The sequence below is a fragment of the Felis catus genome, chromosome B2 (assembly GCF_018350175.1).
Source record: "Felis catus isolate Fca126 chromosome B2, F.catus_Fca126_mat1.0, whole genome shotgun sequence".
In the NCBI taxonomy this organism is placed as follows: domain Eukaryota; kingdom Metazoa; phylum Chordata; class Mammalia; order Carnivora; family Felidae; genus Felis; species Felis catus.
Genome location: NC_058372.1, coordinates 141,145,316 through 141,162,601, shown reverse-complemented (window position 1 = coordinate 141,162,601; position 17,286 = coordinate 141,145,316). Strand labels below are relative to the sequence as shown.

Here is a 17,286-nt window from a genome sequence, read left to right as displayed (position 1 = left end):
GAAAATTCAAAGTATCAAAGGTTTGAGTGCTTTTCTTCCTTTTAAATATCACACAAACTATTCTAAACTGGCACTCGATAATAGCTTGGAAAGAACATTCTAGCAGGCTGAGAGACTAACGGTGTGAGTGTGGCTCTGGGAGAAAGGAATGTTACTTCAGCCTTGAATTCTGAGCTCACTCAAGTGCCACTTCGAATACTACAGACTGCTGAATCAGGATGATAATACCCACTGCAGTTCATTAAGAATGTATCTGAGATCATCCAATGGCTTCTGATTAACCTCCAGGTCGTCAAATACTCATAAATACATTGCCCGGCAGCCATAAACATATTCCTGTACGGTTCGGGTCTTAACATCAGCGTGGAGATTGCCGGCATTAACTCAGATGGCTGAGGTTCCCTTCTGGGGTGTTTTCATTCAAACAAAACACAGTTTCACGTTCATGTCCCTGTGGCACCTGCTGGGACTGCTCTCCCAATTTGTTAGCAGGTTAGTCACCCGAAGAGCATCCTTAACTCAGGAACAGGTTGGGTTTTCTGAAGACAGCTTTCAAGTCTCAGCCAATGGTGACCCGTCCATCGTCCATCAAGATCGTTTCAGGGGCTGCCTCCTTTGTGAAGGCTGCCCTGTCTCCCCCACCTGGGAGCTCTGCCTTCCCCAGACTCTGCCTCTGACAACCCTCTGCACTTTTCTTTTGTGTATGGCAACAATTTATGTCCATGCCTGGGCTCTTCTAGGCAATTCTGAGAGGAGCAAAGGAGCAACAGACAGCTACTGCAGAAAGTACTTGTTAAATAAACCGAGAAAGAACATTTTTACCATTGTAAACAGGCTTTTTCCAAATTCAGTTTCACATGTGGTGTGACTAACATGTGCATGAAACACATGGTCCTTTAAGCACACCTGCTTATAACTCAGGTGCAAAAGAGAATCCGAATATGAAACCCACCAGGCAGGTGGTTAAATGAAGTAATGACCTCAGAGGCTCCTTGTAACCCTAATCTAGGATTTCTCCCAAGTCTGCACGGCCCATCTGCAGCCACCATAAGATGATGAAGGTGTGCAGGAGAAGTTAAACAAACAAACCCTTAAAGTAACAAAACAAATTAAGGATTTTGAGGTCGGTGTGTTGGATGCCAGCTGCTGTGTATAATGGTCCTCGATGAAATCATGCCTGCAGTTTGAAAAGTCTGGTCAAAATGCCACAGGTCTTGACTCTGCCACCAGTCACACCTTCCACCGTCACTGGGATCTGGGAGCAAATCTCCTTCAGTCTCTGGGCCTCAGTGTTTGCATGTGGCCATGGAGGGACCAATAACAATGATAATGTTCATACTTTACTAGGTAATTATAAATGTGCCGGGCACAATTTCTAGGCATTTTATACATTTAACTTTTTAAATTGCCTGGAGGAAGGTAGGTGGAATTATGCTCACATACAAAGGAAGAAAATAGGGATCAGAGAGATTAAATCACCTGCTTAAGGACACACAGCTAGGAAGCGTCAGAAACAGAATTCCTCAGGCCTGCTTTCAGATCAGTGTCCTGTATTTCTTTCTCCAAGTGCAAAGTACACAGGCATACAGAGCCCACTGTATACCTTCCTGTCTACTGTATTCATCTGTGGTTATAGAACGCTGACAAATAAAAATGGTGCTTTTCCCCAGGTTTCCGGGACACCTGCTTCTAGGAACGAGTTTATCCAGAGTGCTGCACGCCTCTTACAGATCCAAGTAGGGAAGTGGCCGACAGAGATGCGAGTCTTCCCAGCAATGCAGGGCATGCGCGGCCATGAGCGCGGCATCTGGCCACCTGTCTAAATGGGGGAGAAAGCCGGTCTTTCATCATCATAGAAGAAATCCAATTCATCACTGCTTTGGAAACTACTGCCAGGATTATTGGTAATTTTCAACGAGCAAGATGAGCTTAATACTAAAAAGAGCTTTCTGCTGACTTTTTGGAAATTGAGACAATTTTGTTTTGTGGAAGAAAACATAACATGGCCGCCTGACTAAGCCGAGCACTCCAACTTATCACGGTGTTGCTAGTATGAGACGATTTCTGGGGGCTCGCGACAAAAAGCTTATTTGGTTGGGCTGACTACCGTCCCTTGGACCACAAAGACCTTCAAAGAAGTTGGGCCCTTTCCAGAGGCGGCACTCACCGGCTTCTAAATCCCTTTCTGACCACGGCACCGTTTGCAATGCTCCAAATGGAATGAGGAGAGCCAAGAAGTAAATCACCAGACATTCTCTTTTTCAAAACGAACCAAGAACAACAAAACAAAAACAGGCGAAACTACAAACTGAAACGAAGGAAACATCTTCCACGTAAAAGCCTACCAAGACGTAAGCTGGGCCCGGAAGAGCAAAGTGCCCTTCCTTGACCTGTGGGTGTGTGAATTCCTGGGCTGTCTATTACGGGGCGACAGGCTCAGGTGGTTTTCCTCCCAAATTACCGCGGTCCCCTGATGCGGCCCGTTCCTAACCTGTGATAGTTGTGGCCATAAATGCCCAATAAGGCCCGGGGGGTTGGGGGGACTGGACTAACATTTGAAAGTAATGTTTAGTTGCTGTTGTGCTGCTAACGTAGCTACTGGGCGTAGTGCCTGGGCCGCACTGAGTGGGAGGCGGTGCGTCCAGATCAGGGCTGACCAAAGGGGCCACCGCTTACCCAGGCCTGGTCTTCTGTGACAAGGCCCTGTTCCCTTATGCCTTTGCAAAGTCAAAGTCTGAGGTGGGGCGCTGTTATTTAAACACGGGGACCCGCACAATCACCGGAGGAACGTTATTTAGATCGATGGGTCTCTGGTTGGGTCTGGATGGAAGTGTTTGAGATCTGTCATCCTATGACAAAGGCCAGGTTATTATAATGAGGATAGTTCAAAACTGGAGCCTACGGAGGCATTTCCCGAAAGCACTCCTCACTCCTGCTTCTCAGTCTTCACACGGACACAAGTAATATATATATATTATATATTATATATTTATCATAGATTTTCCTTTTATTCACTTTGGAAATTTCTCAAACATTACACATTCATCTGCCAACAAAGAGCTGGCCCTAGGGAAGAAAAAAAACAAACCCAGAAGCAAACACCAACTTTAAAGCGACCGTTTCCAATGGTTCACTGAGAAGACAGAAAGCAGTTAAACATACCAGTATGAAATCCTATAAAGAGTAATCACATACTCCTAAACACCTTGTTTTAAAGTCAACTACAATACAATTTAAAATAAGATCTGTATATGGTTTCGGTGCTTTAAAAGAATATTTAGGCCATACTGTCTTAGCAATCACCACTATTTTTTCTCAACAGTGGCAGATGGGGAAGTGTGAAATGTGTATCTTGAAAATGAATGGATTCCCGATACAGCTCTTTGGAGAAGGGTCGGGACAGACAGAAGAAATAGCCTGGAAACAGGCACCACACGAGTGAAACCATGTCATTTCAGTCCCAGGGGCAAGCCACCTGGAGAGAAGCTCCACGCAAGGGTTCTAACTGAGCCACTGAAAATATCACTCCTGAGTTATGTTCACAATTGGAAAGTATATGACTGCCACATACACACGCCCTCCTCTGTATGGACTGTCAGTGTAGGTGTAGTTTATGTAGCCAGAAAGATTGCTTACTGACAAAATTAATTAGGCTAACAGTGAAATTTGGGGCACTCTTTCACTTAAACTCAATAGCGATCGGAACCAGGAACCCGCATCTTCGAAAAGCCCAGTTCCAGCAGAGTTTATTTTTAGAGAGCTCTAACTGCATGCATAACATTACACAGGATGCCCTATTTTAAATGTGTTCTCAACAGACACTGTTTTCACACCCATGTCCAGAGTCACTGGCAGAACGCTTTCAACCTGAGTTACACAGTATCTTTCTCAAAGCCTCACCAAGAAGGACAAATTTGGTTGAAACTGGTTTAAATCTAATATCTGAAGAGGGACAAACACTGCCTATGTCCCCCAAACAACATGATCAAGACAGAAAAGAAAGCCGTCCAAGCCCCAGCCCATTTGTGGTGTGACCAATGCATCAGCCCACCTGCAAGGACACACACATCAGCAACTCGGGGGGCAAAGTAACGCTACAGTTTCAACATGCCACTCGCCCTGGCTGGGAATCAGTCCTGGGGAGGTGAGGTGGCATGTATATCCTTAACCCAAAGACAACAGATAGAAGCGTCAATGACTTAGAAACAGTAGATGCCTGGAAAAACACACAGCCACACAGGGGAGGGGAGGGGAGGGGAATAAAGGGGTGGAGGGGAGGGGAAGGGAGGGGAACGGGGGGGGAGGGGAGGGGAGAGGGCCTTCGGGTGTCTGGGAGCAGGGAACAGCAGGCTGACTAGCAGGGAATGAAAGTGGGGAGGGAGGGAAGGGCCACGTCACCCAGGGCTTCGGTTCCGTAGGGCTGTGTCTGTTAGGAGAAACAGACCGGGGGTTTTAAGCAGGAGCAACTCGTTAAGAAGACGTGTGATCGGAAGACGCCGTCCTCGGACTGTGGGAGGGAGGACACACTGGAGGCGGGGGGAACGGCTGTGGGGCTGAGCTACTGTAAAAGTCCAGGTAAGATACGGAGCTGAACGGTACCTTGGAGGTAAACTGGGAGGGACCTGGTGATGAATTAGATGCTGTGGGGAAAGAAGAGGCACACGGAGAGGTCTCCGAGGTATCTGGCTTACACAAGAGGATGGACAAACGGGGCAGTCACAGAGAGATCAGGGCTCTGGCTTTGGACACGTGGCATCTGATGTGGCCCTGAGTTCCCGAGAGGCAAATGTCATGCGGGCAGCTGGAGGCTCAGGTCTGGGAAGCAGAGGGAGGGTCCTAGAACTCATCTTTGCTCCCTGCTCTCTTCCAATCCTTCTTGAGTCTTTTTGTCTAAGACTCTCCCTCGTGAACGTGATCTCTTCTGGGGCAGCCCGTCCCCTTAAAGAAGGCTGAAGCGTGTATGGCATCAGCCACAAGGCTAAGAGTCATGATCATTTTCCAGCTGTAAATTAGTAACGCCCCAAACCCTTTGGCAATTGATACGTTTAGGTTTTATTTTTTCCTTTGAGAATGGGCAAAAAGGAAAGTTACTTTTCAAGAGCTCCATGAAAAAGACGCTTTCAACGGAAGGGTAGTGGTCACTTGGTGAGCTGTTCTCGAGAAGGGTCTTTTGCGTGGGTATATATTTAGTGGCTAACTCCGCAGAGTCCAAGTTCTCCCCGGCATGTCTTTGCCACAGCCCAGATCACGTGGGCGGCCCACAGGACCTCCCGGTCGTCCTCACCTTTCTTCAAAGAGCCGTATCTTCACCCCTGCATCCTGGCGAAATGATTTCCACCACGCGCCGAGGAATACTGCATATTCCACCCTGATTTCCTAAAAGGCTGGAACATCAGAAACATTTCTTCCCTTTTTGTTAACTACTTCACGCAGACTTCTCAGAGGGTTCCAACCTGTTATCAGTTCTGCTCCTGGCATCCCTGCTAAAATGCACCTGTTGTGCAATTTCAAGATTAAGTGCCTCTTTTTTGCCTCAGTGCAGGTCACCCGTTTCAGTTGTTCTGAAAGCAGCAGACTGATCTTCCCCTCCTTTCTCAAAGCAAACAGGAGAACAAGTAGAGCTCAAGGGTTTTGAAGCAAGGGACTTCCTTGTCAGGGTGTGAAGAAAATGCAGAAACTGGCTGCTTGAATTTTGGTAATTGATAACGAAGAAGGTTCTGTGCATCTCCAAGTTGATTTTGGTTTGTTGAGCCCGTTGTTCTGTTATTAAGAACCGTTTACTGGCAATCGCATGCAAACGAGCGGCAGGTCTCCCTTCTGAAGATGCTTCACTCGGAGGTTCTGGTGTTAGACCCTGTTGATCCCCAGCACACCGGCTGCCTCAGGTGCAGGGTGGAGACAAAAGCCACAGGGGGCAGGAGTGGGTCCCCAAACCTGTCTCTTCCCTCTGAGGGGTAAACCCCAGAGCTTTTGGGCTCTGGTACACGTAGCTTCCCACTGGCTTCTGATAAGGACACAAAGAGCATAGGCCCCCTGGTCTGGTGAAAATGACATCCGCTGTACCTCTTATTGTATTTATTTATTTATTTATTTATTTATTAATTAACATTTATTCATTTCTGAGACACAGAGCATGGACGGGGAAGGGGCAGAGAGAGAGAGAGAGGGAGACACAGAATCTGAAGCAGGCTCCAGGCTCCTAGCTGTCAGCACAGAGCCCGATGCGGGACTCAAACCCACAGACCGTGAGATCATGACCTGAGCTGAAGTCGGACGCTCAACCGACTGAGCCCCCCCCGCGCCCTCTGTTGTACCTCTTAAAGGAAAAACTTGTTGCCATTGATGTCACCCACAGAAAGAAAACAGTGCTCTTCCCTGTGTTAAGTCAAAGTTCTTTACTTAAAAAAAAAAAAAAAGGTTTATCTTGGGATCATAAAACCATTAAGAAATGATCGTGAGTAATTTGTGAGGGGGGCTATTCCTTTTCGGTGATGGGAGTACCCGCCCTTTATACAAGGACATCCCCTTCCTGGGCACAAGGTACAAGAGAGAGTGACGAGGGAAGGTCTCCTTAGAGTTACCAGCACCTCAGACACAGGGCGCATATCAGCTTGACAAACGCCGAGGACTAAGCAGCAACTACCCAAGAACGAAGCCAAGTGATGTTTTAGGAAGGAAGTCATTAAGAACGCACAGATCTCATGCATTCACAGACTTCTTGTACCTAAATGGACCAGTCTGTTGACTGAAAAAAAGAAAGAATCTAGGTCCCAAGATCTCCATCTCATATCCTTGTCACAGCAAGAGTCTGTAAAATCCTCCAACAAACAATACTCTTGTCCAGCGCTGTGGTGCCAGGAAATATATCAATACGGTCCTTTCTAACTTAAAAAAAAAATCTTCGTAAAATTCTTACAGATTTCCTGAGCTAAGGGTAGCCCTGGGCCACACAGTTACTCAACTTATTTAAGCAAACGCTGTTCAGAATTAGGGTAGAATGTTGCAGGAAGAGCCTGAAAAATAGGAAGGCGGAAACTGGCAAGCTCTTACCCGGCATTAAACACTCAAAGGCCATCCAGCAAGAGTTAACTGGCAAAGCACGGGACAAAGCCTTCAGGTTCTGAAGCTGCGGGTTTTTGGTTTGGTTTGTTTTTTTCACTCTCTTAATGGAAGCGGAGTTCGGAATAAGAATGAAGGTCAAGAGTAAGAAGGGCCTTTGGGAGGTGCCCCCACGTCCTTCATGCCGCCAGCGAAGGGGTTCCATGAGCGACCAGAGAGCCCAGCCCCTTGCCCGTGGTCTTCACAGGTCATGCGGGATGCTTCCCAAACCCCAGACGGGGACAGACTAAGACACAGACCAGATGCTCTTTACCACTTTTAAACTCTTCCAGCTGCCCTCAGCCCCAAACACCATGGAGGCGACGAGGCTTCAGACACTTCTGGTGTCGGCCGTGTGGCCAAATGCTACCACCTGTGATGTGTGTGACTCCGGGGACCCTGCCCTTTAACCCTGAAGAGCCCGGACTGGCTGGGCTGTGTTGCTGACCGTCTCTGGGGACGGGTGGACTATAAAGGTGATTCTGGAGACCACCCTCCCAGCTGGCCTGGGGGGCTGGTCAACTGTGGGGCAGAGGTGCTAGTAGGACCCCAGGTCAGGCCAGGTGGCTCAGACAAGGGAGCAGACAACCGATGCAAGGCTCACCTCGATGACAAGAGCCCCGACCCAATGCACGCGTCATCGTGGGTCACCTGAGATGGTGAGGTCGCACCCCGCTGGGAGGGGTTCAGACTGGGACTGGATAGGAGATACTCTGAATGAGGGAGGCAGGTCTGGATACGGTGGGAAACTGGGAATGTTCCAGAATATGAGGAGCACACTGATGTCTGAGACGAGGACAAAAAGCAGACAGTCAGAGGGACTCGGGGAGACCACCTTTGCCATGAGTCGAGAGACTGCCAAAGCCCGAGTTCTGGTTTCTGGCCCGCACAACCATTGGTTCCTCGGAACGCTATCCAGTGACCGAGGCTCCCGTCCAGCGTGCTCCTCATTCAGTATCCACCAGGTTCAAACACAGGCATCCGAGTCTACACTTTCTACTCCCTTTTCTTCAGTAGCAGGAATCCCCAAGGTCAACCCTCAGCCAGCGTTCCACAGCAGGGTCCCCACGGGGCTATGAAAAACTCAGGCTCCAGACCCTCCCCTGCCTGTGGCCGCGGTGAGCGTGTGTACGTGGTTAAAGCGCTTGCCTGGTAATAACCACTTGTTTAGGGAACGTCACAGACTCTAGTCCATTAAAGGTTTGCTGCACATTTCACACTCTGATTCCTTGGACCTCATTCAACTTAAAAAAGAAAAAAAAACCTCTCTTGGTCTTTTAAAAAGTAGTGCTTTACTAATTTTTGATTTGAAGACTAATCAATATACTTTGTAGTTACCGTGATAGTTCTGAAACTCTGAAAGATTTGATTGAAATCGTAATCTTAAAATACCAACATAATAATCCTCAATTCTAAATTTTGAAGGGGAAAGGGGGGGGCTAAAAATTAAGCACGGTATTTGGATGATAATGCAAAGGCTTACATTTAATTGCAGAAATAAAAACTCTACTTAAGTCTCAGAAATCTTTTCTTTGTCTTCCAATAACGTGACTTTTCCAATCATAGCTATTATTCTAAAAGCTAAGAGTCTAAAATCCAAGGGGCTAAATTCTTTGTTAATACAAATCACTCACAGCCCTTCAGGCTCACGGACCCCACTGTAACTGGGGCTTGACACATTTAGAAGTTTTTTGCTCCTTCCCTTTGACATTTTAATGCACTATCTCCATTAATGTATTTCCACATCGGTGGCTCCCTGCCCATCAGCAGAATTGCGTCATACTGGCTTGAAGGAAAATAATACAGAAAAAGTGCCTTGCTGGCAAACAGCAACAGGGAAAATGAATTATAAATACACCTCCCTAAAGAACAGCTGCCGGCAGACGTGTGTGTATGTGGGGTGCACATGAGACACAGACACTAGCAGCCTGTGTATACCCAAGAGGACAGACTGATCCGGTCGCTTGTAAGCGGAGCCAGCTAGCCCCAAGCAGAGGAAGACCACCGGTCAAACTCTCTTCCGAGACATTCGGCCGCTTCAGCGTCAACACAGGTGAGGTGCTACTACGGATCAAGCCACCTTGTGGCTAATGTTTCGTGGCAGTGAATGGGTGGCAAAGGTTAAAAAATGATGTCAGTGAGAATTCCCAAACTCCTCTTTTACTAGAAACATTCTAACAAAAGTGATTTTGGCCACCCTAGTATTTGGTACGATGTAAGTATTAAAACGTAGGTCTCCAGATTCATGGTTGTGAGAGCAGAAAGATGCCATTCCAGGCAACAATCACAAGACTTTCCAAACGGACTCATTTTTGCTCATACTTTTTTCCCCTTAAAACTAAGAAGTCTCAGAGTTTTCCTCCTTCTGATGTTCAGTCAGTCCACGGGGGTGTCTTTCGGGGACAGCAGAAGGAAGACGCACGTCGCCTGTACCAGCCTCAGCAGGTGTATGCGCTGTGGGATAAAAGGGCTGGCTCAGGATCCTTACTCTAATGGCTCCGCTCCAGTCACAAGAACGCAGGATGTGGAATCGTTCTCGGGGGGCAGGCGAAGGGTGAAAAGGACAGGGATTCAAACCCACCCATCAGGCAAGCTGTCACCGCATCCCACAAGGTGGGTGGTTGCGGAAGCAAGGACTCAGGCTGCGCAGTGGATCTCCAGGGGGACGTGCCAAACACACGTGGCCCATCAGGGGAAGCACGGGGCGGGCCAGGGAGCCAAAGTCCAGGCCTCAAGTAAGAAGTAGGATCTCCACCAAGACACTGCCTGATCGCTGGTTTCTAACGGTACAATTGCCTTTAGACCTGACAGAGAACCGAAATTAAGACGTTTTCCTTTTAAAGGGAAAAATCTATTGAGACAGCACTAAATGAAGGAAGAGCGGTTAAGACCGGGAGACAGAGCCGATGCCTGGCCTGTAGCTGACGAAAGGGTCCTGAGCCGGTAACTCGAAGACACTCGTCTCCTCCACCACAAAATCAAGAGGCAGAGGCCTGATGACACCTCAAACCCTTCTAGCTCCAAGATGCTACTGCTCTGTCACCGAAAGTATATCCTCTGGGAAGGGAGAACGGAACACTTCCCTTTTGAGGAAGGTACCATCATAAAGATCCGTGCCAGAACTCTGACGCTGGTCATCTCAAGTCACCGAAGACTCGATTCAAGTTGATATACGGGGGGTGCTGGGGTGGCAGACTTCAGGGAACCAGACTGTACCCGAGCCTAAAGGTCTAGGGCTTGTCAGGCCCTCTGTAAGTTCACTGAAGTCGTGCATTTCCCTTGGAGCTCATTCCCAAGAAAACAATCTGGATAACTCTGATATATCCCGATCCACACATCGGCTGGATTTGGCAGAGCGGTCAGCTGTTGGGACACTAGCAGGTGCCACTGGGAACGGATGAATGGATGCAAAACACACATCCATGGCTGAGGGAGATTTTCTTGTGTGTGTGTGTGTGTGTGTGTGTGTGTGTGTGTGTGTGTGTGTGGCCTGGGGTTCGTGGTAATGCTTCTTTAGGAAGCAACAGGCCAAAGTCTCTCCTAAACTTCTGGCTAACTTTGGCTCCCCTCTACAGACAATGTCTCAAGTCTGTCTAGCATGGTCTACAGAGCCAGACTGAGGGGGATAGTCACCAGCCGTCCCTGAACTAGGCTTTTCATAAGGTCACTGAATATTGCCACCTCTCTCTCATGGCTTCAAAAGAATACTACCTACTAGAAATGCTTTAAAACTAGGGGCACCTGGGTGGCTCAGTCAGTTAAGCAACTGGTTCTTGGTTTCTGCTCAGGTCATGATCTCATGGTCTGTGAGTTCACACCCCACATCGGGCTCTGTGCTGACAGTGCAGAGTCAGCTTGGGATTCTCCCTCCCTCTCCCTCTCTTTGCCCCTCCCCTGCTCGTGTGCGCGTGCTCTCTCTCTCAAAATAAATAAATAAACTTGAAAAAAAAAAAAGAAATGCTTTAAAACTAAACAGCAATGCATTTTCTGAATAAAGTCTCTCTGTGTATGGCGGGCAGGGCGTCTTGCAAAAATATTACGTGTAACTTATTAATTCCAAATGATTAGATGAGATCACTCAGCTGGTCTGGTACCCGAGCAGTAAGAGTCACCGTATTCTACCGTAAATCCTCTGATAATCAAAAGGAATTCCTTCACTCGAAAGGTCGAAATGAAAAAAACCCGATTCTCTCTGTTTCTTCACTTACTCAGTGCAGCAGGTGGGTTTTACCCTTAAAAAACAAAGTAATAAGATGGCTTCCAATCAGTCACGCCTGTGTGTTTTCCTCTGTCCCGTCTCACACGCGACGAGCTGAGAAAGCCTGGAGCATAAGTGCCATAATCCGTCATTTCTCATGTTTCGGGTTCTAATAGCACACGCGTGCACACACACTCACGCGCTACACTTTTGTCGCTAATCTGTCTTTTTTCAGGTTTCTTCAGAAGCTCCGGGCCCTGAGGGATTCTGACTTGGGAAAGAAGTCATTTTAACAAACTCTGCGAATGCTGTGTTTCTGAAAGGCTGGAGCCACTTCTGCCCCCAAAGAGACACTGACATTTAGTGAACCGGTTTTTCAAACTGCCGACCTGACTTCCACCCGACAGAGCCACCAACGGGGGACGAAAACGACAACAGAAGCAAAAACATGAGTTCGCTGCCACGAGCTGTTAAGTAAAGCAAAAGCATGTTGAAAACCAAATTTCTTAACCCACAGCGCTAAAACATGTACTCTACATGTTTTCTCACATTCAAGCTTCTGCTTAAAAAAAAAAAAAAGGCACAACAGGTTATATGTACTTGCAAAGTGAAAGGGAAGGAAGGCTTAAAATAGAAATAAAACTTTCTTTTCTTTCCTTTTTAGAAAGAATGCTGTAGACATGAAAGGCAAGAATCAGAGCTAACAGGGATGGGGCCGCAGAGATGAGCCTTCGCCAAGTGCGCTTTCTAAGATTTACAAAGAGTAACTCCAACATCCCATCTTTTTCTTATTTTTAATTAAAGAGGAGGTGTTGTTTTCTAAGGAAGCTATCTGGATGCTGCTGGCTGAAACGCAGATTTGATCTCCTCGTGCTGGTTAGCTAACATTGATTTTCTGCCCCAGTGGAAGAGATTTTACTCTGATGCATGCCATTTAAATTCATTTTACACAGCTGCTTAATGTGGCTTGGCAAGGCACAGCCAAACTAGCTTTGTGGGTCTAAATAGGACTCCAGAGTTGGGAAAGGACAGATCCTATGGATTAGCAGCTGATGAGGGATGCTTTTCTCCCCCTACTGTTACCTTCCTGCTGACTCATGAAGTGACCTTGAAGGTACCACAAGAAGGGAAAAAAAGAGGAAAAGACATCTTCCCCAAAGAAGCCTGCTTACCTAATTATATTTGTTATTTCATTTTTAGGATTATGTTTACAAAATTCTGTATTTGTTGGCCCACATTTAGGACCGTGTTTACAGGATTTAGAACTCTCGCCTGCAAAATTATCGTTTGCTCTCGCTGTCTAAATAAATGTATACCGAATACAAAACTAGTGACAGGCTCTCTGTTACGTATTCGTAACAAGCAGTAAAAGCATAGTTCTAGAAGTTTAGTCTTTAAACAAAGCCAGCTGACTGTTCTCTGTTTTATTTGAACCAAAAATGTGGTGTGTTTCTACTGAAACTGCCGAACAGCATTCAGTCTACGTAGGATAATCTTACCATCGCAACATGCAAAACAGTATCAATAATAATATTTCTGCTAAGTAAATCGCTCAATAACGATATGCTTTAAGAGCACTTATGAACCTAAAAATGGTGACAGCCTGTTGCTACACAGCTTTGCAGTAGGAAAAAAGAAAGCTACTTTTTGTTGCTGTATGTAATTCCTGTGTCGAAATGGATAATAATATGGCAACACCATGTTTCGAAAGAAAATTCTGCGTTGGATTATTTGGTTGCGTTTTTCTGGTGACTTCAATATTCTAAAACTCCTTGGGAGAAGGAAAGAATAGAAATCTGCTCAGGGAGGCTGGAAAGAATCCCCTCCTAAGTCCTATTAATAACCTAAGTCCTGTCTCCTGCAGTGGGTCTCTTGTCAAACGCGGCCGCTGCTCTCTGAATTCAGGGGTGTGTGTGCGTGTGTGGAGCGGGTCACTGTCGTGGCAGAGATGACAATAACACAGTCATGATCACGGTGCTACACAACACAAGTTCCCAGACAACAGAGGGACGACAATGGGGGAGATCACGCCAGAGCGGGCGGCTTCATTACTCTTACGGAGATACAAGTTTTTCTTTCCCTCTCAGGCATGAAGGGAACAAGCCATGCCAAAAGCCATGCAGAGACAGGATCTGGGGGACAGCATGCACGCTCCCACCGCACTACCACAGTACCGTTCAGAAGAGTGAAGAACAAAACAGAACAAAACGAACCAAACCCCCGAAACAAACAAAAAGGAACGAAAAGACAACCCCCTCTGGGATGGATCTCCTCTTAGGTCTTTCACTTTCTTGTTCTGGGTGTTCCTTTCGCAGCCAGATGGCACGTTCATTAACAGTTTCAAAAAAAAAAAAAAAATGCCCAGGTCCCGCAGCAAGTCAGGGTATGTTGCTACCTACCCGTACTGGTCAGGCTGGTGCATCATGGGAGCCTGAGAGTTGCCATAGTTGGGGTGCTGGGAAGAAAACATGGGGCGTCCGCCAGCCCCAGACTGGCTGGGATAAGCAGGCGACCTAATGTATGGTGGCCTAAAGCAGAACAGAAGAACAACTTCTTTGGATTTGTTCTGTAGACAAGTACGAATCCCCCTGTCCATCATGTCACCTCCACACATAGGTGCGGGGGGGGCTACAGAATGTGGCATAATACTCTGTACCGTGCAGCTGCCTGGGAGGGGAGCTGGAGAACATTCCTTAAAAAGGGGGGGGGGCGGGGTGAAGGACAGGGCAGAGGAGAGAGAAAAGTGAGATTCTCAGATGTAATCTCAGTTTACGCTGCTGAAGTGGAGCTTTGACTTCGGTACAAGCCAAAAAATACACGGGCCCTCGCTGAAAACGGGCAGTGTGTGAAGGCAGGGCTTTGGAACTGCCTCCTGGTCAGAAACAGAAAAGGAAAACGCATGGATGTGGATTTATACGTTAATTTATACAAAACGATATATAAACTGATTCAGGAAGGGAGCATGGCAAGACTTTTTTATCAAGCAATTATGTCTTAATATCTGTGGTTATCTTCTCCCCGGGCCGCTATCCGAGGCCTCATCGTCCAACGCAGTCAGGTACTTTCTACTTGAAAATAACTTGTGCTTCAGGAGGTGCAACAATGGACAATTAACCCTAAATTAGAGCTTCAATTGGACCAGGCAAACCAGTTTTCACGGACAGGTTTATTAAAACATTCCCTAAAGTCTGTGAGGTTCGGGTTAGTATCTGGGGTTCAGGAAATTTTAAGTAATTATAATGTGGATGAGAGAGAGAGAGAGGACGATTGATTTTCCTTTTGATTCCTCAAGGGAAATTTATTTTTATTTGGAGCAAACAGGGAGACTGAAGGGGTCCCTAACATTCCCCAAATAGCAGCTTCAGAGGAAAAGTAACAAAGGACACATTTAAACACACACACGTACACACACACACATTTTTCTTTCCCTTTGACAAAAATCCGATTCCTCTATCTTTTCTTCTGAAGATACCGTAACTTCAGACATAGCTGTCAACGTGCTTTGTTTTAAAACATATTTTAACATATGTTAAACGTAATTTAAAACATATTCATAAGTGCTTCCTTTAAAACTAGTCACTTGGGTCATAAATTTTTAATTAAGTACGTTATTTTTATATAGGTTCAATATTTGCTTCAATCATTTTAGAAATCAAGATTAAAAACAAGTGATTGAGGCTAAAGCCTTGCTCTATCAACTTAAACTTTATGAAATATTATCTTTGCTTTATTAACCACATTTTGGTTTGGACAGAGAGGTATGCCCAGAAAAATAAAATATAAGATGACATCTATAAATCTCACACGTATACATTTAGACAAACACACACGATACAAATATGTACATAGACGAGGTTTCTATTTCATAAAGATTTTTATGGTGGGGTAAAAAAAAAAAAAAAAAAAAAAAGAAGGTGGTTCTTTTTCAGTGTTTTCGATCTTAAAAGCCTAGTTCTTCAGGCTTCACACTTTCCTGCCTAAACCTAGCTGTTCTAAACCGAACCATGAGATATGCCACTGCTCTGGGCTGGTTATAAGGACTCCTCGCAGTCATTTCAAAGAACCTCCCACAACTCAGATTCCTTCCTCGATGTCTCCCGGAACGTGTTCTGTCGTTCACCTGTCTGTACTTTACGGTACAGAAAACATTAACACCAAAGGAACGGCCAAGCAAAATCGCACTCCACTGCTGCCCCCCACCCCCCCGCCCCGGGTGACCCGGGTGACGATGTAGCTCTGTGCTCAGCACGTGCTCACACGTCCGCACCCAGACCACCTGCCCCGACGGCATACCTGCTTTGTGCCGAGTTTGCAGCGGCCTGCATCACTGCGGCAGCTGCCTCCTGTGCCTTACGGTTCACGGTTGGCATCGGTGGCCCCATTCCTGGCCCTCCCTGCTGGGACATGCCGGGAGAGCTGGGGGTCATGCTGCTCATATTTCCAGGAAACGGCCTGTTCTGCATCCCAGCTGATGGCATTCGTCCCAGGGGCATAGCACCACACGGCTGGCTTGGCCCTTGTCCGTGCATCTGGTTGTTGGCATTGATGCCCATGCCGGGCCCTGGGCCGCTGTAGCTCGCACTGGGCACCCCACTATACGTTGGGGGTCTGGAGTAGTTACCTAAACAAAAAGTAAACACAAATTGAAGCCTTTTACTTAGTATCTGTACTTGTGAGGACGGCCACTAGAAAGACTTCTTGTCCAACAGTGTGATCGACACAGAATATTAGCCATGACCCTTATTAACCCTTCCCTTGCTGGCACCGATGAGGCTGGCTGTGGCAAAATAAGCTATCTCGGCACATTCCAAGGCAAAGAGCCACACAGGCCTGCTGAGAGAGGGAGGAGACAATCAGGCTGATCATTAAAACAACCTATGCACAGGCTAGGGATGCTAGCAGTGAGTGTTGTTGCTTCCATACACCCAACATTCACATTTCTACGTTTTACCCCAGAGAATTATTTCAACCCCTAGTCCTTAGGAACGTACCACCGAGACTGCATGACTACCCCACTACTGCATGCGGCAGTCACGACAAAGGGCCAGAAAGACGGCATGTAAGACAAAATGCACATCTGGTCAAGATTATCCTCCAAAACCCCACAGGAGGGGTCACATGGAAACTCAGCCTTGGTCCAGCAAAGCAACCAGTTCTTCTCTGGTGTTGGGAGCAGGGTTTTCGTTTTGTTTTGTTTCCGCCTTGAGCATCAGATAAAGCAGCTCGCTTGTGCTTGGTGCCATGTCCTCGGAAATATGGTTTCACGTACTAGCATGACAGTCAACACGGTGAAGGGGTGGTGGCATCCGGGGGGGGGGGGTAGACAGACCCCCCGAGCCCCCATTCACACTGGCGCATGCGCTCGCAAGGAGAGCAGCAGCCTCAAGGACCCCAATTATTTCAAAAGTTTTCTCTCTCCTTCCACACCTTTTACTTTGACCGAGTGTACATACATTACAGGCATAAGTAATGTCGTTCCAATAATAACAATTGCAGAGAGTAACTGCTGAACCGTACTGTGTTTGACATGCTGGGTTAAGTGCTTTACGTCAATGGTTTCATTTGCTTCTCCAATAACCGTATGAAATACATATATAAATGCCCATGATTCCATTTACAAATGAAGAAAATCAACAGCTAGTAGGTTAGGATTCAAGCTCCAGCAAAAACAGGTTCTAGGACCCATGTAATTAGCCAGTACGATATGCTGCTTTCCCACAAATGATTATTGAAACAAATGTAAAAAGCATTTGCGGAATATGGATAAGCGTTTCTCAATCGATCCTTACTGCTTTCTGGAAGAGCCTCCTTGTCAAAATAACATAACTGTTTTAGGCACAGGGGATATAAAATTAAATACAATTCAATTCCTACACTCAAGCTGCTCATTGTGTGTGTGTGTGTGTGTGTGTGTGTGTGTGTGTGCGCGTGTGTGAGGTGTAGCAGCAGTGATAAGACAAGAAAAAGTATGAACGCAAAACCAGAAAGAT

General features: G+C 46.7%; 1 protein-coding gene across 10 annotated transcripts in view; it reads right to left on the bottom strand.

Moving 5' to 3' along the window:
- ARID1B (AT-rich interaction domain 1B) overlaps positions 1-17,286 on the bottom strand; it is a 443,873-nt gene that overhangs the window by 43,376 nt on the left and 383,211 nt on the right. For 7 of the 10 annotated variants that reach the window (XM_045058284.1, XM_045058282.1, XM_045058281.1 and 4 more), the window contains 2 exons: positions 15,590-15,917; positions 13,696-13,824 (listed from right to left, as the gene is read on the bottom strand). In XM_045058284.1, the coding sequence (XP_044914219.1) occupies positions 13,696-13,824; positions 15,590-15,917 (457 nt within the window). The remainder of the gene's footprint in view (positions 1-13,695; positions 13,825-15,589; positions 15,918-17,286) is intronic. The other 3 variants (XM_045058285.1, XM_045058280.1, XM_045058283.1) reach the window with 1 other exon arrangement.